Source organism: Globicephala melas, chromosome 1 (genome assembly GCF_963455315.2).
Source record: "Globicephala melas chromosome 1, mGloMel1.2, whole genome shotgun sequence".
NCBI classification, from domain to species: Eukaryota; Metazoa; Chordata; class Mammalia; order Artiodactyla; family Delphinidae; genus Globicephala; species Globicephala melas.
The window spans coordinates 135,186,659-135,209,261 of record NC_083314.1 but is presented as its reverse complement, the minus strand read 5'-3'; the positions used below and the strand labels follow the sequence as shown (position 1 = coordinate 135,209,261).

At 37.7% G+C, this 22,603-nt stretch overlaps 1 protein-coding gene across 1 annotated transcript in view; it reads left to right on the top strand.

The window, feature by feature from the left end:
• The window catches only part of PATJ (PATJ crumbs cell polarity complex component), a 359,191-nt gene that overhangs the window by 235,117 nt on the left and 101,471 nt on the right, over positions 1–22,603 (top strand). The window contains exons 29-30 of the mRNA XM_030870355.3: positions 1,459–1,550; positions 19,125–19,197. Of these exons, the coding sequence (XP_030726215.2) occupies positions 1,459–1,550; positions 19,125–19,197 (165 nt within the window). The remainder of the gene's footprint in view (positions 1–1,458; positions 1,551–19,124; positions 19,198–22,603) is intronic.

Sequence of the window (22,603 nt, the reverse complement as noted above, 5' to 3'; positions counted from 1 at the left end):
GCATGTATCCATCATCATAGTACCGTACAGAGGGTGGGCACATTTTTAAATACATCATGTTAAAAAGGCAGAAATCTTAACAGAAAAATGAGTAGTTTTAACACATAAAAATTAAAAATCATTTGGGTATCAAGATTACTGTAAATAAAATTTAAAGACATTATTTAATTCTCACAATAGTTTTATGAAATAGGTGCTTAGATTCCTTTTAAAGAAGAAGAAACTGAGACGCAGAGAAATGACAGTGTGGAGATCAGTGGATTTCTGGGAGATTGATTATCTTGGTGAAGAACAAAAGCTGATAAAATGAGAGGCATAGTGAAGCAGTGGTTCAAATTTAGTCTTTGCAGTAGCCTGTGATATGAGTACCAGCTTTATCACTTTGAGGTGGTGGATGAGCTTCATTTTAGACAGTTAAAAATATTATATTTTCATTCCATCCTTTGAAGTGTTTATTTCCAAATACTTTCTCATTATAGCTGTTATGACAAAAATGATACCTTTCCCAGATGTCTTCAAATGCAAAAGTTCAGAGACATCAAGGACAGACAAATTAGATGCTAATTGCATAAAGCATAAATTCCTTTTTACTATTCCTTATATAGTGTTCTATACTATCCCTTAAATAATAGAAATTATCAAGGCCTCAGTTAAAAAGGGACAGTATGACATAGATCATTACTTATTGAAGAGACAAGAGAGAAAAAGCCAAAACTGTGTGAGCTCTTATCAAATGGCTGAAATAAAATAAAAGATTGATTATGACTATCATCATACTTTAGCAGTGGGAAAATCTGTAGTGAAAAAATTTAGAATATAAATGTTTTTAGGTCATATTTAGGTGAATTCAATCAAATTAAAAATCCCACCACATCTTGGATAAGAGTGGATGCCTCATTGATTGAGTACAGTAAAATGTTTCAGTGCAATTGCTCTAATATTTGACTTAAAATGGGGATGTAATATTTACATCCTCTGGAGTAACAAAATTTATGCTATGTAATAACCTTGACACGTTTACAGAATCATATGTAATGGACACTCCAGAGCTCTGATGAATACCACAGTTTGGTCTGTTTTCTGCATTTTTTAGGAGTCTGGAAAAGCTGTAGGAAATGAAATATCTATCATAAGGTTTTTGCATCTAGCTCAACTGCTGCTGTCAAGTTTAGCAAAAGGGTCAAAAACTGTATGTTCTTTATTAACTGCATTCAAATTAGAATTTAAGAGATTTTAGCAGCTGCTTAGAATTAGTGTTTGAATCTATACTGTGAAGAATGTTAAGATTTTTAGCATTAAAGAGTCCTACATCTACCTACTTAAAAATGAATGAACTTCATTTTTTAATTCCAAGTACATACACATATACTTGTATACATGTATATATACATATATATTTTCATACAAAATATATATATATTACAATTTTACAAGTGCATTTGATTTTTTACCCCACAGATAAACAATCAGATCCTGTATGGAAGAAGTCATCAAAATGCATCTGCCATTATTAAGACTGCCCCGTCAAAGGTCAAGCTTGTTTTCATCAGGTAGGATAGATACATCTGGTTTTCTAAAACTTAAGATCACCTCTTGAGATGTTATCATTTGTGTAAGACTATTTCATCTTTCGTTTGTTTAACAAAATCACTGTATTCTAAAAATATATTTCCCTCTTGTGACTGTCACTTCGAGAAAAGTATAGATCGTTTCGATTGTGATGTGTTCTTGTTACTTACGTTTCACGTGATAGAAGTGGTCATTGAGGCTTGTACTTTTATTTCCATTAAAAAAAATTCTTCCTGATTATCCTCTTTATAAATATGATAGAATATTCTAGCTTCTCATCCTACTGTCACCGTCATTTGGTAATTTGCTGAATCATTAATGCCTTCATCAAAGAATATGCAGGAAAAAAAGAACCCAGGAAAATTTTAGAAGCTTCATATTAAGAGTGCTGGTGAGAAATACAGAGGGGAGGAGATGTGAGCTCTGCTGTCTGGAGTCGTGTGGTCCGTTTGGGGCTCCACATTTGCCCGCACCTCATCTGCTAGCTGACTGAGCCCTTTTGGCTTAAATGAGTCAGAATTGGGACTCCTCATTGGTGGTGGCCATCACCAGCAGTGGAAGGAAGCTTGATTCCCTGTTATTGGACTGAAATGACAGATGAGTCTGAATTATTCTTGGGGATGTAACTAACCCTGTATGTTAACAGTCATGCTGTTTCTTTTTGCTTTGGGCCTCAGTTATTATCTGTAAAATGGGGGCTATAAAGCACTTACCTCACTCATTGTGGTGTTTCAAAAATTAGAAATGCTTACCACAGTGTCCAGCATGGAGTAAAGGCTTGAAAAAATGTTAGCTGGTCCTTTATGATGGTGATGATCATTGTTTTTCTCCCCCTTCTCTATAGTTACCTGTTAGTAAGACCCATCCACTCCCAGGAGATGGCTGGGATTAAGGGGGAGTTTTATTCCCAGATATGGGCACTAATGTAGGTGATTGAAATATTCCTTTCCATGCCATCACTTCAGCCTCACAGGCGTTGGTGCTTTGCTCCTGAAGAAATCCTACATCGATGCCCTTTTCTCTTGCTCAGTAACACTTTCTGGATTTCCAGGGGTTTTTACCCTTTTTTCTAGGGGGAGAAACCTTCCTCCTCTCATCTGTCTTTATGTATTTATTAAGACGACCACCTCTGGTTTACTCACCTTGAAGTCCTCTGTCAGACACCAATCTCTTTTTTGGGGTTTCTTGGCCCTTGCTGTTGCCAGAGGTTACAAAATTAGAGTTAGATGATGAAAACATGAACAGACTTGAGGAAAGGTCAGCCCCTCAAAAATTTAAGAAGTCCATCAAGAGAAGTGCATACAAGTAAAGAGGTGAAGCCATTTAGGCTTTAGAACTTTGTGTGAAGCTGTGTGAGGATCACATGAGAAGACGTTACATAGCACTCAGTAGAGTTTGCACATCAGTGCTTGGCACATGGTGGCAACTGCTGCAAGGGACATTATTAATGATAAACATTACTGTTACCTCTTCAGCATTTGTGGGGCCTTTATGACTCATGCCGTGTCATCCCATTTTAAAGAGAGCAAAAGAAAATTGAGTAGGATCCAAAGGAAATCATTTAATGCAATTAAGTAGTTGGGAAATAGAACCCCCCTCCTTCAAGAAAGAAAGGTTAAACGAACTGAAATTATTTAGAGTACAGAAGAGAAAGCTGAGTAGAATTTTAATAATAGTAATATACTCCCATTAATTTAGTGTCTGGTGGTTTCAATTTTGATTGTTCAGAATCAAGAAAAAAATTTGTTCAGGAAATTAATGGTGTAAGCGTGATTGAGGATGCTGCTGAATACTTATTTACTGGAAGTGATTTTAAGAAATTTAGAAGGATCAAACTACATTCAAAATATGTCATCTAATTATGAGCCTTTCTTACATGGTCATTACATTATAGTGCCTAGCCCATAGTGGGCATTCAGAAAGCTTTATTGAATAAATTTCCTTTCAGCTCCTACTGAGCAATCCAGATTATTTATTCTCCAAAGGCAACAATCATAGTAAGTTAGTTTGACTTATTTTGTGGATTCAAAAATGCATATAGACATATAACTCATATTTTACAAAATTCCTCATACTTTAGTCCCTCTCCCTACTACTTTCTCAAATAATCTAATTTAGGGATATTTTCTATATCTTCTTCTATAGGGGGGAAAATGATGTGGGCTTGATTCTGAACAATCTATCATATCCACTTTTAGACTATCTAAAGGGAAATGAGCTTGAATTGTATCAAGAGAGATGTACACACTGCTTACAACCTTTTGTTTTATTCAATAGATATGTATCTAATAATTTGTGTGCCAGCATTTTATTAATTAATTCATGCTTCAGTTTCCATAGGGAAGGAACTAGTCATTTGACTAAGAACTCTTACCTTGTTTTCTAAAACAAGACTGAACTCTAAGGCTTAGTGATTAAAAAAAGCAACCGCAGTTCACCCTGCCTGGGCTTGAAACCTACTCTGTGATATCCCAGATTTGTGAGCTTGGTCCATTTCCTGAGCTTTAGTATGGGGATAATATAGCTATCTCTATATTTATAATGTATTTATACATGTCTAATGTATTTATACATGTAAATTGCCTGGCAATATGGACTCAACAATGGTGGCTGCTATAGTGATGAAGATGCTGGAGATGATGTTGATGGCAGAAGAAGGTGGGGAGGGAGGGAGGACAGAGGTAAAAGAGAAGGAAAGAAGCAGTTAGGGAGAAGGGAAGAGGAGGGGTGAAAAGAAGAACCACTTCTCATATATACTTTGTCTCATTCCAGAATCTTGACCAATTTTTGAGTGAAGCGCATTCACGGTTTTAGAATGCTTTAATTCACATCATAATGATTGAGCCCTGGAAGAGATAGGTACGGACATTATATACAACCATTTCTGGCAAATGTTAGAATAAGAGACAAGGACACAGCCTGCCTAAAATGTTTTTTATTTCCCTGTCTCCTGTTGTTGAGCTGCTGCTGCTTCTGCTTCTGTTTCTTCTCCGTGGTCTTCTTTTTTAAATGATGACCTGATCCTCCAACAAGGAGTGGAACACTCTTTAATTGAGGACTGTATAAAGAGAACTCTAATTAACATCAATTAATCCCCATGTCAATAAAATGTATTATAATAGATTTTACTGAGGTAAGTGATATCAAGTAGGGTCGGAATTTAAAGCACTTAAGGAAATCAAAAAAGAAAATACTTTATTGCTCATCAGCTCTTTACATCACCAATAAGGGTATCATGGTAGATTGGTGTCCTATTCGTGTGTAGTAACCTGTGCATTTGAGGTGCTATCCAACACATCATCCTCACTTCTTCAGGCTGATTGTCTAGTTCATTACTCATTTAGATACATCTTTCAGCCTCTGCCTATAAATTACCTCTTTCAGGCTGTTGTTACAAGAACTCTAATTTTGCCTAGTTTGGAACCAAATCCTGAAACAATTAAATACTGATTTGTTACCAAGTTTCAGGAATTTAGCACTTAAATCATCTCAGTACAACAGACGCAATTGTACTTTTCCTTAAAACGGCATAACTGCTTTGTGTGATATAATGTTACTTTAAAAACTGATTTTTATAAATTGTATTTCTTTGATTAGTGCTTCTCTTTGGCAGTATTTCCTTCCTTCGTTGAAATTAGTGATTCCCTGTGCATTTCCATTGTACGGAAAATTTTGGCTTTTATACCTGAGCAACTCTTTTTCAAATTTATTGACAATTGAGATAAAAATGGGAACTGGCCACAGGTTTGGGAGAATGATTAGTAGTAATCACAGAAAGCTGTTAAAATATGCTGCAGGCAACATTTTAATTAACTAGGGTCTTTAGTCTGTAGTGATGTACATTTGTGTGATCACGTCCTTATAGTCTTTTAACACTTGTCTTTATTCATATACTAATTGATCTATAATTCACAAAAGGGGTGTGTGAGTCATCAAGGAAAATTAGCAAGTTGCTGCTGTGTATATATGACTTACATAATCACTTTTTGCCCTTAGCTCCCTACATTGCTAGATTTTGGACAATCCTGTAATCATGTAATTGTGCCCAATGGCACATATAGACTCTGGTATACTAAATTATTCTACTCTAGATCATCTAGATGTATATTACAATCTGGGGGCTTACTGTGTACCATACATTCAATTCTGTGAGTTTTCCTGTTCTACATGAGCCCCTCTACACAAGCGCTCCGATTTCAGTACGGGAGGAACACTGTATTAATACGATCAAGAATGAATTGCTGTATTTGGCAGTGCAGGGATCCAAGAAGATGAATGATCTTGCCTGCAGCTCTTGTCATACCTTCCCCCACTATCGAAAATTAAATGTCATGTATAACAACTCACTCTCCATTACTTAATTACATGTGGAAAATGTGTCCTGTTAAAAACTGCTGGGGCTAAAGGAGGCCAAATGAAACTGAAACCCTTGGAAAGATTTAGTGCTAGCTGTCAAGCCCTAACAAGTGAAAGTGGACTCGCCATGGGATCCACCTTACTGTATCCACTGAACATGTCTTGTTTTTATAATTAAAAATATGGTGTGGCCTGTTATCCTCTAGCCACATCCCTAAAAGATGAAGTTGATTTGAAATTAATGTGAATGTCAGAGTAAGTCCATCTGAATAAACAAATTGAATGCCTGTTTTTAAGACCTTTATTGTGCTCTTGATTCTTTACATCTAGTTTTGATTAATAGGAGGGAAAAAAGATTGTGGGAACAAGTATGAATTTGACTTAAGAAACATTCATGCATTTGTTTGACAAGTATTTGCACAGTGCCTACTTGTGCAAGTGTTGTGGAGCGAGTGACACAGAGAACACAGTCTCTGCTCTAAGAGAGGACACAGAGAGTAAAACAGTCCAGTACCTTATCCAGTGGTGTAAATGCTGTGATACTATAGGAACATATAAGAGACACATCTAACCTGGTCTTTGAAGCCTGTGGGAGGGTGTCACAGAGAAAGACGTTTAACCTCAGACCAGAAGGATAAGTAAGCAAAGTCATAGTATGTATAGAAACCCAAAGATTTCTAGAATTGGATGTTATGCCCAATATACCTGAACATTACTTCTAGAAGAAAAGCAGTCCTTCTTTAGGAAAGTATCATTGGATGAACACAGCTATGTGTGTCATTTGATTTGATTTCTGTAAGCAAGCATCTTTCTCACTCTCATAGACCATTAAAGAATGCAAGGCCCCTTTTCAAGTGCACAATAAAATATCATCCAGGGCATATATGACAAGAAGTTTTGAGGAGGAGGCCTGTCATTAGCACTGAACCATGTTAGCAGTTGTAGGAAGTAGAGACTCTCCTGTAGTTTCAAGGCTCTTCTGCTTCTTTGTTTAGTTGGACCGTGTGGTAGAGCCATATAAGTCTCTCAGGTGCTCTGAAATGCTGACTCTTGCTTATTTCTTCCATACTTGTTTCCTGTACTATCCATTTTAAATAGTAATTTTAAATTCATAAGTAGAATTTATAAGACTTTTGGTTCAAGAACAAGGTGAAATTAGAGTGTTTTGTGTTTTGATCTTTTGTCAAAAACATTGGAATTTATATATTGCTCCCTTTGACAGACTGTGGTAACCTTGGGAAGCTGTATATTTAATCCAGTTATCATTCCATCGGGGCATACATTTCTGGAAACATCTTGACAGCCTATGACATATTCTTTTGCATATCCACAGTAGCCGTAAATTTTTCTCTTTTGAGGGTGGCTGTAGCTAGGTAGTCTGAAGTAACCAAATATTTTACAGGGCCATTCGTGAATTCAGATGAATTTAGTCAATTAGGTAAAGTGCTGCTACCAAACAAGACCATCTTTCTTGTATGACTTGTGAAGTATCTTTGAAAACCACTGTTATTATTGCATGAATAGAATTGCTAACTTTTTCTTTGCTGCTCCTATTTCTTAACACCAGCTTGTGGGAATCATGACTATATTTGTTTCACTTCTTTTGGCACTCAGAAACAGCTAGTTGTGATAGTCACAGGGATGATGGGATTTATTTTTTTTTGGCAGTATTTTTACACCTGTCTACACAGTAGAATGCCTGTTTCCTTTGATAGACTCCTCTCCCCCAAACACACACACACATGCACACAATGTATATAGTATGATGGAACGGTAAAAACAGTAAATCTAGATACCTGTCTCCCTCTGTAGGAGCTGAAATAGATCTCTCTTTCACTGCCAAGGTGTGGCCCGTGGGTGGTCATGCAACCTAAGTTTGGACAGTATGATACCTTAGGCTTAGAACAGGAAGCAAGTAATGTGAGTGACTTTGTATGTATGGTGTTTATTCATGGAGCCACAGGGCCTTGATCAGAGGCTCCTGCTATGACATCATTCTGCATCCTGCTTCCTTGTCCTCTGGAAGTCTCTTAGTTCCTGGTCTGTTCCAAGTCTGATCATATAGCCTGCCTATGTTTTGTAAGATTCCAATATCCCTCTAATAAATTACCTTTTGCTTAAGGTGGCCTAAATTCATTTCTATTGCTTGCTGCCAAAGAATCCTAATGAATGGGAAGGATGCTAAAAGTAGAGCTCTCTGAACAAATCATGAGCAACCAGAGCGAGTTCTCTCTGCACATATGCTTGTCACATGTAGGCTCTAAGCCTTGATCCTGAGAAGGTTTTATTTTTCAGACTTCTTTAGCAGAGCACAAGACCTCTGAACAAGTCTCTACTGAGGATCTCCAGTATGACAGGTTTCCATTGCCATTGGCTCTTGAAATGAGATTACCACGATGATTTCAGAGAAATCAGGCAAGATTTTTCCCAGACTTATACCTGCAGGAAGAGTCACCTTTCCTAGCACATGGCCTTCCAGTGAGGGCTGGATACCTGAACAACATTTGGGCTTTGCCAGCCGGAATAAAGAGGAGAATGGCTGTGGATATCTACTGTACTAGCTTTAGAAAGAGTCTCTATGAGAAACTTGGTAGGCTGTCGTTTATCCCATCCAGTCCTAAAGCTCCCCATATTAACTCTCCTGCCAACCTTCACTGCCAAATATTTTATGAGTCAACTTTTCTCTGTACAAATTGCAGCCATTATTTAGAACTTACCTGGGGCCACCTTTGTAAAATGTGGGTCTAGATGCTGAGTCACTCCCAGCAGCCCTCAGTTAGTGATTGACATTGTTAGGAATGCCGTAAATGGAGTTCATAATTCCACTCACTAGGCATTTATTTCAGATTCAGCATATTTAGCTATTTTGGTGGTTTTTCCAGTTGGAAATTGGAAACTATTTAGTGTATTCATATAGTTAGAAATACCTCCTGGAATCTTTTCAGGAAGGAGTTTTGCTCCCACTGAGATATAATGATTTGCTTTGTTTTATATGTTACTTCTGGTTCATTTACATGGAGGTTTCCTGGCTGAATGTTAATTCAATGTCATGTTCCAATTAATATAGCAAATGTAGAGTTTATTTTCAGGTGTCTCACATCACTGTATTTATTGATAATACAGTCAGAAAAAATTATCTAGGCCTGTTTAGTTGTGTTCATGTGTTCATTTATTCAGCTTTTTGTATGTGTACACCTAAACAATGTGCTAGCCACTAGATTGTAGTTATAATCATTTTAGAACAGGTTGCAAAAAATTAAATCAACGTACTCAGTACTCCTGGTTGAATTCAGGCACATAACTTCTACTTTTGATATAATGCTGTTTTGTGGACATAAAATAAGATTTATGGGTTTAGTGAAAGTGAATTTCCAAGTGGTAAGACCAGAGCAGTCCTGAAGACAAAATGGTTTTAAGTGATATTCTAAATAATTCAAATGTATTCTCATCACACTTGTACTTTGTTTGGTCTTAGTTAATTTTTTAAATTGTGGTAAAATATGCATAACATAAAATCTACCTTATTAACCATTTTTAAGTGTACAGTTAAAGTAGAATTAAGTATATTCACATTGTTGTACAGCCATCACCACCATCTATCTCCAAAACTTTTTACATCTTGCAGAACTGCAACTCTATACTCATTGACAAATAATACCCCATTCTGTCCTCTCCGCACCCACCTCCAAGCTCCTGGCAACTATCTTTCTACTTTCTCTCTCTCAATTTAACTACACTAGGTATCTCATAAAAGTGGACTCATACAGTATTTGTCCTTTTGTTACTGGCTTATTTCGCTTACCATAATGTTTTCAAGGTTCATCCATGTTGTAACATGTGTCAGAATTGCCTTCCTTTTTAAAATTGAATGATATTCCATTGTATGTTTATCCGTTCATCTGTTGAGAAACACTTGGGTTGCTTCTACCTTTTGACTATTGTGAATAATGTTAGTATGAACATGAGTGTACAAATGTCTGTTTGAGACTCTCAATTCTTTTCCATATATACCCGGAAGTGGAATTGCTGAATTATATGGCAATTCTATTTTCAGTTTTTTGAAGAACCACTATAGTTTCCATAGCAGCTACACCATATTACATTCCTACCAACAGTGGACAAGGGTTCCAGTTTCTCTACAACCTCACCAACTCTTATTGTTTTCCATTTTTTTGATAGTACTTATCCTATTGGGTATGAGATGGTATCTCATTGTGGTTTTGATGTGCATTTCTCTGATGATTAGTGATATTGAGCATTTTTTGATGTGTTTATTGGCCATTTGTGTCTTTTCAAGTCTTTTTCCTGTTTTTTAATCAGGTTGTTTGTTTTGTTGTTGAGTGGCAGGAATTCTTTACGTATTCTGGATATTAACTCATTATCAGATATACGATTTGCAAAAGTTTTCTCCCATTCCATAGGTTGCCTTTCACTCTGTTGATTGTGTCCTTTGATCCACGGAAGTTTTTCATTTTAATATAGTCCAATTTATCTATTTGTTGTTGCTTGGGCTTTTGGTGTCAAATCCAAGATATCATTGCCAAATCCAATGTCATGAAGTTTGTCCCCTATGTTTTCTTTAACAGTTTTATAGTTTTAGCTCTTATGTTCAAGTCTTTGATCTATTTTGAGTTAATTTCTGTATATGGTATAGGGGAAGGATCCAACTTCATTCTTTTGCATGTGGATATCCAGGTTTCCCTGTACAATTTGTTGAAAAGATCATCCTTTCCCCCATTGAATGGTCTTGGCACCCTTGTTGAAATCATTTGACCCTACACTGAGGGTTTATTTCAGGGCTTTCTATTCTATTCCATTGGTCTATATGTCTGTTCTTAAGCTAATACAACATTGTTTTGATTGCTATAGCATTGTAGTACATTGCGAAATCAGGAAGGGTGAGACCTCCAACTTTGTTCTTCTTTTTCAAGATTGTTTTGGCTATTCCGTATAAATTTTAGGATGAAACACACTTTCACTTTTAAAAGAAGGAGAAATTCTCCTTGGAGATATCTCAGACCCTGATAAATGAAAAATTGTGGAATTCTACAAATACACACACACACACATACACACAGCCCATTACATCAGATGTCTTTTTTTTTTCCTCATTCAGAAACTGTTGTCATGGGCTCAGTGTGCTTTCCTGAAGATAAGTATGTTCTCCTCATATCTCACTAATCTTTCTTTTAACCACAATTTGTAGCATTCTTTTAGAGTTTACATCAGAGAGAGAATCTCATATTTAATCCTAAGGAATTAGTCAATAATTATTGGACTGATGCTTTAAATAACATGTTATTGAAATCTCTTACTACAACTTAATTATGGTTACAACTTTGATGGGTAAGGAATAAACATAAAGGGTTTTATCAACAAATCCCTGTATGTGACATGTATGTGCTTCTAAGAATGCAGTGAAGTATTCTTAGAAGAATAGAAAGAAGTTGCTGAGAAAAGCCATGTTAGTAGTTTAGAAATTCAGAAGAGAGAGAGATTGCTGTTGTGACAGTGGTACAGCAAGAGCTAGTTAATGCTACCTGGGTAGATCTACATAGGAAAAAATTAAGTCTAAACTGCATGAACAAATTTAATTCAAGTATTTATTGAGTACCTACTGTATCTCAGATACTATATAAGACCACGGAGTTAAGTAAGAAGTTATTCAAGAACTTCCAATACATGCAGATAAATAACTATACATCAGGCAAAACTAACACCCGTAGAGGGAACTCTATGATGTTGGGTTATTCAGAGTGCATTTGCAGGCTTGGTCACAGAGAGGGGATTTCACAGTTGAGACGGGAGTGATTTGGATTGACTGAGACACAGAGAAAGCTGTTGTCACAGTATAGACGATGTGAAAAGTGCATGAATTAGGATGGGGACATTGAACTAGAAGAAAAGAGAAAAAAGAATGAAATCTTTAGAATGAGACCTTTAGACTGAATGCTTTCTTTGGGTCTAAGAGTTGATGGGTGAATGAATCAAGAGTAACTGAGGACTTAGCACCTGAAAATGTAAGCATCTGAGACTGAACATCATAAAACATTAAATGTTAACTATTGTTCCTATGCTTTAGTGTTATGACATTTATGTTATCTCTCAATTCTGTTAGAAGATATTATCCTAATTTTATAGATTAAGAAGCAAGATGTTTTAAAAGTTGCATAGTATCTTGCTTACATCTTACTGGTAGAACTGCAGATGGAACTGTACATTTACCTAGGTCTGCTTAGGACTGGATTTCTTTCCAGAAGAGCACATAGACGTCTTACACATTATATAATCATGAATTCATTTTTAAACTGGAGTATGATTTATACTCAATGCAATAGATTTTAAGTGTTCAGTTTGTTGAGTTTTGATAATACAAAGCATACACCTGTGTAGCCATCACCCAAAACAAAAATGTAAGAAATTCATTCACCCGGAAAGCTTCCTGGTGCTCCTTTCCAGTCAGTCCCTCCCTGCAGAGCCAACACGTCTGATTTCTGTCACCACAGATTAGTTTTAACTATTCTTGAGCTTCGTGTAAATAGAATCAAGCAAGATCTATCATTCTGTGTCTGGTTTCTTTCATTTTACATAATTTTTTTGAGATTTATCCTTGTTGTCCTATATATCAATAGTTCCTTTAATTACTGAGGAATATTCCAATCTATGAAGATACCACAATTTTTTGATCCATTCTCCTGAAGGTGGACATTTGGGTTGTTTCCAGTTTTTAGCTATTCTGATTAAGGTACAAGCATGACTTTTCGGAAAAAAATTATTATAGAATAAACTTGTTTAGAACATCTTTGAGTCAGGATAGACTCAATAATGCTTCAAACATTAACTAACAGCCCAAATGTCAGTCGCTTAAAACGACACAGGGTTTCTTTCTTTCTCATTGTACAGGTCTACCGGGGCTCAGCAAGGGGGCCTCTCTGCTCCCTATGGTCAGTTAGGTACCCAGGCAACAGAGGTTCCATCTCAGCCTGTGTTTCCATGATCACCAAGGCAGAAAAGGAAACGTAGTTAATGGAGAACTGGCTCAACTTTAAAGGTGAAGAAAACTACCAGCCAGAGGATTTAGGAACAGCCCTACTCACTGTCAGAGAAGAGTACTGAGGGAATTACACCCCATCATACTATTCACCATCCTACCTGCACTATCAAGCACAATGGGTATTTTAAAGCATTTTACAGTCATTATATTTATTTGAGGGATGAGTAATGTAGCTGTGATACTCCGAACTTAATTATGCAAAGTTGATCGAGTCAGAGTGCGCAAACTTAGAACCCTGCATGCATCTTTACCCTGAGGAAAATTGTGAAATAGCTTTAAGAGTAAATTGTGACAGGGCTTCCCTGGTGGCGCAGTGGTTGAGAGTCCGCCTGCCGATGCAGGGGACGCGGGTTCGTGCCCCGGTTCGGGAGGATCCCACATGCCGCGGAGCGGATGGGCCCATGAGTCATGGCCGCTGAGCCTGCGCATCCGGAGCCTGTGCTCCACAACGGGAGAGGCCACAACAGTGAGAGGCCCGCATACCGCAAGAAAAAAAAAAGAGTAAATTGTGACCTAGTAGAACTTTTCCCCAAGATGGATCTGGGGATATTAGCTTGCATATATGAGAGAAGATATTTGTGGCTTTGGGTCAGGCTATTGAAATGGAAAACACTGTAATATAATAGTTAAAAGAGTAGGTTTTGAAGCCAGATGGCTGGATTTTAATCTGAGCTTGCTATTTATTAGCTTTGTGCCTTTGGTCAGGTAGCTTAACCTCTGTGTAAAATGAAGAAAATAATTATAACTACTACGTAGAATTGTTATGAAGGTTAAATGAGTTAACACATAAAAAGCATCAAAACAGCAATACATGGTAAGAACTCAAAAGTTGTTTCTGGTGATCGTGTTTTCCAAATCAAAAAGTTTTGTTAGCTATTACTTTTCTCTTGCTGTGTAACAAACTACCACAAATATAATGGCTTAGAACAACACCCGTGTATTAGCTGACAGTTCTGTAGGTCAGAAGTCTGGCACAGAGGGGCTGGGCTCTCTGCTTAGGATATCATGAGACAGAAATCAAGATGTTGGCCAGGCTGAGCGCTTTTCTGGAGCCTTGGGTAAAAATCTACTTCCAAGCTCATTCTTGTTAAAGTCTATTTCCTTGTTGGTTCTTAGATGGAGACTTTTCTTAGCTTTTAGAGGCCATTCACATCCTTTACCATGAGGCCCCTTTCATGCTCAAGCCAGAGATGGTACTTCTAATCTCTGACTTTCTATCTCTGACCTCCAGGCATTCCTTAAAATTCATGTAGGTCAACCTACTAATTTCAGAGATCAGGACAATGAGGCTCTAAGAAGTGAAATCTCCAGATTTAAAGGGCCCGTGTGATTAGGTCTTGCCCAACCTGGTAATCTGCCTTTATCTTAAGGTCAGCTATGCTGTATAATTTAACCTAATCATGGAAGGGAATTCATCCTACTCACAACCTGTAAACCAGGGAGCAGGAATCTTGGGAGCCTTCTTAGAATTCTGCCTAACACATGTTTTGCACGATTTTTACCAATATGAATATATTTTTATAACAAGATTGAATTGAAATGTGGATCCAGAGTGTGTCTTTGTCATAAATATAAATATTCTACAAACAAAAAAACTGAATTGGGTGTGTTCTAGCATCCTTTTGGAGAAAAACTAAATTGACAGTCCCTAGATAGAAATTCCGCTATTGTGATTGTCTGTTTACCCTAGCTGTGTTCCTCACTAATTGCTAATATCATCAAAGGCAGGAATCATGTTTTATTCATTTTTGTATTCATCGTATAAATATTTGTTAAACAAATGAATATATTCAAAATGAAATCAGAGCTATATTATTGAAGTAAACTCTAATTGAAGTAATTAGAAGTTACTTCAATTACCAATTGAAGTAAACTCTAGCCAGCTTAAATTAAAAGGAGAATGTATTGTAAGAATACAGGGATATCTTGTGGACTCTTAAGAAGAAGCCATACAGCTAAGACTCTGAAGAGAAGGAAGTAGGGTGACTTCAGAGACGTCAGCAGAAGGGAGTTCTGAAGCCCCTGTTTAGCCTTGAGCATTTCCATTAGTATTGTCTAGATACCACACTCTTGATCTCTATGAGTCTGTTCTAGATTTTGAGTCCCTGGGAGAGAGAACTGATGGGCTCAAAATGTGGCTGGCATCTGCCCCCTACACCCACTGGGGCTGAGGCCAGCTGTCGGTGTTACACAGTATAGCCCATCCATGTAATCACTGTGAGCTGGGCAGACACTCCGAGAAATGTCCATTAATGTGGTAAATACCAATAGCTGGCTGACTGCAGGCAGCACATCTTCTCTAACTCGTGAAGTAGCTTGGAAAGCATAGAGCACACTCTTGATAGTTCTACTTCATATCTTTTTCCTGCTTTGTTAAGACCCCTTTCACTCAACAGACATTTATAGTACACCTACTCTCGCTGAGGTATCCTGCTACAAGCTGGGGATATAAAGAAATAAGATCCCATCTCTGTGTTTAGAGAGGGAGAAAGAGCAGCACAAATAATCCTTTTTTTTTTTTTTTTTTTTTTGCGGTACGCGGGCCTCTTGCTGTCGTGGCCTCTCCCGTTGCGGAGCACAGGCTCCGGACGCGCAGGCTCAGCGGCCATGGCTCACGGGCCCAGCCGCTCCGCGGCATGTGGGATCTTCCCGGACCGGGGCACGAACCCGTGTCCCCTGCATTGGCAGGCGGACTCTCAACCACTGCGCCACCAGGGGAGCCCACAAATAATCTTAATAGAGCACAGCAAGTCCAGTGATAAGGACATACCTATACAGTGTTCCAAGGTACCCTGGAAACCTCACATTTATCCATGGTAGAATTCCACTCTCTCTCTCCCAACAGCTGTTAAAAAGAATTACAAAAACACCAACAAACAATTACAATTCCTGATTGTATACCGTGTGGGGCACCAGGACCTAAGAAACTTATGTTGATTATACTGGGAAGAAAAGGTTAATTATGAAGCAAACAGATTTCATTCCTTATGAGAATCATGGACTCTGAGGGGTCAGAGGGTCCCCAGAAGTCTTTCAGGTTAACTGTTTGTGTGAAGTGTAATTATCTTCTCTCCTTTGGTTTCCCTCTTCCCATTTCTTTCTCTTTAAAATTGCTGCCCTGTCAGGTTTCCACTTGCTTAATGCCGAGGTGTGTGAACACTCACTCACTAGTGGATTATAACGGATTATGAACTGTAAATTTTTATAGAAGCTTTCTTCACTCCACTGAGGTTTTCGGTACTGTTCTGTTTTTAAAAAATTAATATGGACTTTAAAGGCCAGTAAAGTCATACTAATTTGGGGAAAATTGTTAAATTATGAAGGGATAACTTGGTCCAGCTAATCATAATTTCTCAATAAGAATTTACGTGTAGCTACGTTTTTTAATGCCGGTAACCTTTGAAAGAGATATGAAAAGCCATCTGCTTAATTACTGCCAAATACGCTCTGCCCCACGGGCTCTGAATCTGGAGCAGATATGTCCTATTGGCTTTCAGCTCTAAGCTAGAGCTGAGCTCTATTGTGTTATTCCATGGGGGAGATTGAATGGGAAAGGGAATTACCACTGGGAAGATGCTGTTACTTACCCATGGGTAATTGATTACTTCTTCTGTGTATGAGCAAATTGCTGAGGAATGGATTGTACTCCCTGAAAAACTATAGCCATCTCTTAACATAATAGTGCATGCTCAGGGAATCTATAATAATGTCAGAAGAAACAGACATGTTCTTCATGCTCTGTGTCACTTTGTGATTTTAGTTTTTCTCCCTTTGCTTTGGTTTGGCTGGCGTGCTAGATAATCTAAGGATTTAAGAAGGTTAGAGCAAGAAATGGTACCTAGACTTCATCTCTTAATTTATACTCTGCCTTATTCCACAAGAATTTTTATCAACTTAGAATTCTTACAGTTCAACCTACTTATTACTTAAGAGATCAGGAGACGGATTCTCTTGGAAGTGATTTCCCCCAAATCCCACAGCTAGTTTAATGGTAGTTCTAGAACTGAAACTGCCTCTGTCTCTTTAATGAAGTGAGTGATCATTACATTTTTAAAAATAACTATGTTAAGTACAGACTATTTTCCAGGCAATGTGTTTGCCCTAGATGATGTAATAGAGAGTAGGAAGGACATGAGTTCTGTCCTTGGAGTGCTTACATTTGAGGGGAAGACAGATTTGAAGCAGGTGTGCATACAAATCAGGTACATTTTGAAAGAAAACAGATTTATGATCATTGACAGGTGCTGTGAGCATATAGTGGAGGTCCTGGAAAGCTTGTTTCAGGAAATGACATTTATGGTGAGCTATGAAGGAGAAATAGGAAAAAATCAGACAAAAGATTTGGGCATGAAGCATGCAGAGCAGAAGAGAAGATGAGAGAAGGCCATGAGGTGGATGGAGCTTGGCTCAGCTGAGAAATGGAGAGGAGGCCTGTGTAATTGGGTTGGATCAGAGTGAGGAAGAGAAGGGGGAACAAGAAAAGGCCAGAGGTGGGAGCTGGGGCCAGATTGCTCAAGGTCTTATAGCCTCCCTAACAATTTTGAACTTGATCCTAAGTGCAGTAAGGAGCCATAGGAGGATTTTAAGCAGGAGAAAGAAATATAATCAGATTTATGTTTTAGAACCATAATAACTGCTGGGTGAAGAATGGATTGAACAGAGGATGAAGAGTGTAAGTAGGGAGACCAAATAGGATGTTCTTAAATATATTAATTCAGGTGAGAAATGATGATCACTTGTACTAGGATAGGAAGGAAAGAAGTGCAAAGATTCAAGATACGTTTTGAAGATGGGATCAGTAAGACTTCTTGATGGATTAGGTATACAATTGAGCAGTGAGAGGTTTCAAGAATGACTTTTAGGTTCCTGGTTAAACAACTGGGTGAATACTGTTGATATTTACTAAGGTGGAGAGGAAGTTGACTGTGGAACCCTCTGGGAACTGAGCGTGATAAAGAGCTTTATTTTATTTGAGATGCATCTAAGACATCTAGTGGAGATGTAAAGTGGGAGTTGGATATGCAGATCCTAGGCTCAGAAAAAGATGCAGGCTAACTGTGAATTTGGAAGACATCAATATATAGTCTTTGAACTCAAGGGAATAATTCATGTCGTTGAGGTTATTGAACTCACACTGGAGGAGAAGGATGGGTGGGGTATAAATTTTAAAAAGAAAGGCATTTCAGGTAAAGGCAGTGATATGATTAAAGCCTCAAAGTAGGAAAGACATCGACTGATGGATCTTTTTCCAATTGGTGAGACATAAAAAATAAAATGGGATAAAATGGATTTGAGTGCCCTCCTAAGTCAGATAGTGGCTATCCTATGTACACTGGACAAGAGATCTGTGAACAGTCTTAAATCTTTGCACACCAGTAAGAAGCTTATTTGGTTTATATTGTGAAACCTAAAGTCAAACTTCACATAAATCTTGAGATAACTATTTTGGTTGTGTGTCACGAATGAACAGTAAAGGATAGATTTCCCACAGAACCACTGCTTACCTACCATTTGCTAGTAACATAGTGGAAATAGCCCAAATCACCAGAACTGGTATTCTAGGAGCTGTTCTGTGCCTGTCTTCCTGGTAATGAAGTTTTAGCTCCCACCTCCTGTGCTCCAATTAGACTCCTTCTCACACAGTCCGCCCATGCGGGAACTGTCATATACATCCCATCATCCTTCATCTGGCAGAACAAATTTAGAAGCCAAATGAGGAGGCTGGGAACCTTTCCAGTTCAAAGAACAAAACGCTTCAGACATTAATGGGGCCTAGAGGTTGCACACCCCATATGAAAAATTTATACTCCTCGGTGTTGAAAGAGTTGATGCCTTTCCAAAAGTATCCTCTGCAGCACCTGACTTACTAAGCAGAAGTTGGCCAACTTGTAGCATCATCACTCTTTGTCACTAATAATTGTATCTTGGTATCCCTTGAGTAATACATCTGTTTTTGTACCTAATGGCTTTGCATGCTCAAAACCAGTGTATATTTACATTTTTTTTTTAATTCTGTGGTGCTGTGAGTGCATTTTCAACTGAGAACTGAGGAAGTGATTCTAATTTGAGCCAAGAACTTAGCGTTTACCGTGTACTGATACTGCCTTTTACTGTGTGCTGATTCTGCCTATTTTAACATCCACAGAAATGAAGATGCGGTCAATCAGATGGCCGTTACTCCCTTTCCATTACCATCAAGTTCCCCATCTTCTACTGAGGTAAGATGACTGCTAATTAGCTTAGTGAATGAATTACATGGATTTTCAGTATCTGGTATTCCAAACTCAGAATTTATTAGCTAGGGTATTTCCCTAATGAAAATAGGAAGTATTTGAGGCACTGATTGTAAAGTAATATAACAATGTTAAACAAACACATTAGAACTTAACCATATGAGTACTGCCTTTTTCAAAGTTCCTTAAGGTTCATTCTAGATATGCAATTTGTCCTAACTAGGCATTTCAGAATTTATTAGAAAATTCTCTTTTTTAATGACTGAATCGTACCTTTCTTTGTGGTTTAAAAACACTTTAATACTATGATTGCTGGTGTCTTTAAATATTTTCATCTATTGATGAAGAAATTACTAGTACAACAAGATTGCTAACATAGTAATATGCTTCTAGAGATGGATGGATAGATAGATAGGTAGCTGGCTCTATAAATAATCAGCTGAGGGATTCCCAGCTGAGGAACGTTACATTCTCTTCTCATTTTTTACTTATTAAATTATTTTTAATTCCCTAAAATACGCATTTATTAAAACTAATCAAACAATGCAGTTATTAGAAAATTTTATTTTCCTTTCCGTACCTCCTCAAGTTAAGTTTTATTGTTTAGTATCTTTCTATACTTTTTCCTTTGCTTCTATAACAAAAATAAACTATTTGAATAGCGTCTCTTTTAGTAAATATTTGATCATGTGATACTTATTCTTTCCATTCAACAAGTATTCGATGAATGCATATTACGCGCCAGGTACTATTTTGGGTATTTAAAGAAATAGGCATGAATAAAACAGATAAGTCTCCCTGACATGGTTCAGCTTACCTTCTAATGAGGAAATTAACTAGCGAATGCATAAATAAACTAAGAGAATTATCAGTAGTGTTCAGTGTCTTACAGATAATTAAAATAGGGAATGTGGCTTGTGACTACTTTGATTGGTTACAGGGAAAGCCTCTTGGACAAGGTGAAATTTAAACAAGATCAAAATGATAAGAAGGAGCCAGACATGCAAAAATAAGGGGGAAGAGCTTTCTCTGCAGAGAGGACAAAAATAGCTCTCAAGCAAGAATAAGCTGGGGGCGCATATTGGGAGCCCTGGAGAGTAGTGGGATAAAATGCAAGAGAGAGGGAGGGAATGTGACGTGGGCGGGAGAGAGGAGCTTTGTGAGTCAGAGTAAGAAGTTCAGGTTTTAGTCTGTGTGCAGTAGAAGCCACTGGAAGGTTTTTAACAGGGGAGTGAGGTGACCTGATAATATAGTCTACCAGGTGGAGAATGGACTAAAGGAAGGTAAAAGTAATACACTAGACGGCAGAAGCCCAGGCAAGACCTGATTGTGGTTAGATGAGGTTTTGGGGTTGGAAGCAAAGAAAAGTGAGTTGATGATTCTTGATGTTTTGGATGTTGAATCAGACTTGATTAAATGTGGGAGCCGAAGGGAACTAGAGAATCGTGGATAGACCTAGATTTTTGGCTTGAGCAACTAGGTAGATGGTGGTACCATTTACATTTAGGCAGAAATTAAGAGGTCATTGTAGACTGGTTAAGTTTGAGGTGCATATTCTGCATTCTTCTGGAATAGATTCTATACATTAAAAAGAGAAAAGGTGCTTTATTTTGCTTAATCTAATAGTCATATTTAATATGCTGTATTATATATTTTTTCCAATTGACAGACATTCAGATTACTTTCCAATTTTTTGCCAGTAAAAGAATACCAAAATATACATGTGTGATGTGCGCACCTGCACACATGTGTATGTCAGTCATTTGGTACTGGTGCTTTTATTTCTATAGCGTAGATTTCCCCAATGTACAATTGCTGAGGCAAAAAGTACACAAGTTCGAAATTTTAATCTGTATTTACTAGTTACTATCAGAAAAGATTGTAGTGATGTTGGCTCCCCACTGATAGCCATTTAGCCACAGCTTTGCTGGCACTGGGTATTTTCATTCTAACTGAGACCAGAGTAGGCAGTTAGCAGTGGTGGAAATGAGGGGCCCCAGAGGGGTGCTACTTCAGTTCAAATCCTAGCACAGCCATACACCAGACATGTGAACTTGGATAGTTACAGTAACTTCTGTCCCCACTTATCTGTAGGGAGATAACAATAATTCCTACTGTAGGGAGATAACAATAGTTCCTACTTCGTAAGGTTGTTAAGATTAAATGAGAGAGGGAGAGGAGAAGATATCTATATCTATCTAGATCTAGCTATCTTGTGCCGGGCACATGGTAGCTCCCCAATAAGTGTTAGTACTTAATTCCTAATTCTTTTGCATTTATAGAATGTCATATAAATCCTTTTTGTTTTGGATGGGTGGGGGTCAGTATTTTAGAATAATTTTTTCTATAGTACTGTTAGTTATGAATGTTCCCATCAAAATAGCATCCACTTGGAACTGAATTTTTCTTTCATTGCCCATATTTTTTCTCAGTGCAGTGAGCAGCAAAACTAGCCTGGCATCGAATTGTAAATCTGCTATGAGATCCCGCTTTTGTGTTTTAGAGTGAGTAAAGGTGTAGGTTGGTGTCAGCATTTAGTTTGAGAAGACCATTTCTGGGGTCCTGTTTGGTTTCTTTTGTTTACTTTCTGTCACGAGTGACTTCTAGTATTAACCGTGTATTTTCTCTAGTTTATACCCAGCCAGCTGGTTTCTGCTGCCTTTCTGCTGACAGGACAGCAACTTAGAAAAGGATGATTGAATACAGTATCTACTGTGTCCACTATCTTGGATGCATTGTCCCAAGTCCTATTTACATCCATACCTCTGAGAGACAGTATTTTTATTTCCACTTTGCAGAAGAGATTGGGGTCTAGAGCGGCTATGTAGCATACGCATATGCCCAGAGGCAGCTGTGTTATTCAGCATTACAGTGTATTAACGTGCTGTGCGCTCCACATACATCTGTTGATTTTCCCCCTTATGCCTTTGTTCCTATTGTTTCTTCCACTTGGGTTGCCTCCCCACTTCCTCTTTGTTAATTCATAACCACTAAGTCCATGGAGAATTGCTTTTTGGAAGCCTCCTCCAAGTTTGCTATGACTCAAAATGAATAAAATAACGTATACAGATTAATAAGCGTAGCGCCTGAAATACAAGTGCTCAAAAATGTGAGATACTATTCTTATGACCAACTTCATCCTACACTGTTCCCTTTAATAATCTTTACTCTCTTCATAGTTAAATAATACTCATGATTCATTTAAAAAGTGAAAATTGCCCTTTGGCCTGTATGTGATATCACTTGGGCCTATAGAAAAAGAGGGACCCATTTCTAAATGGGGTTATGAACTAGGATTCTGTCACTTTTCCTTCCCTCGTTATGTCCATGTTTTAATAATGTAGGACTGTAAACACCACACTAAATTGTATGCTTTTATAGGGCCAGACTT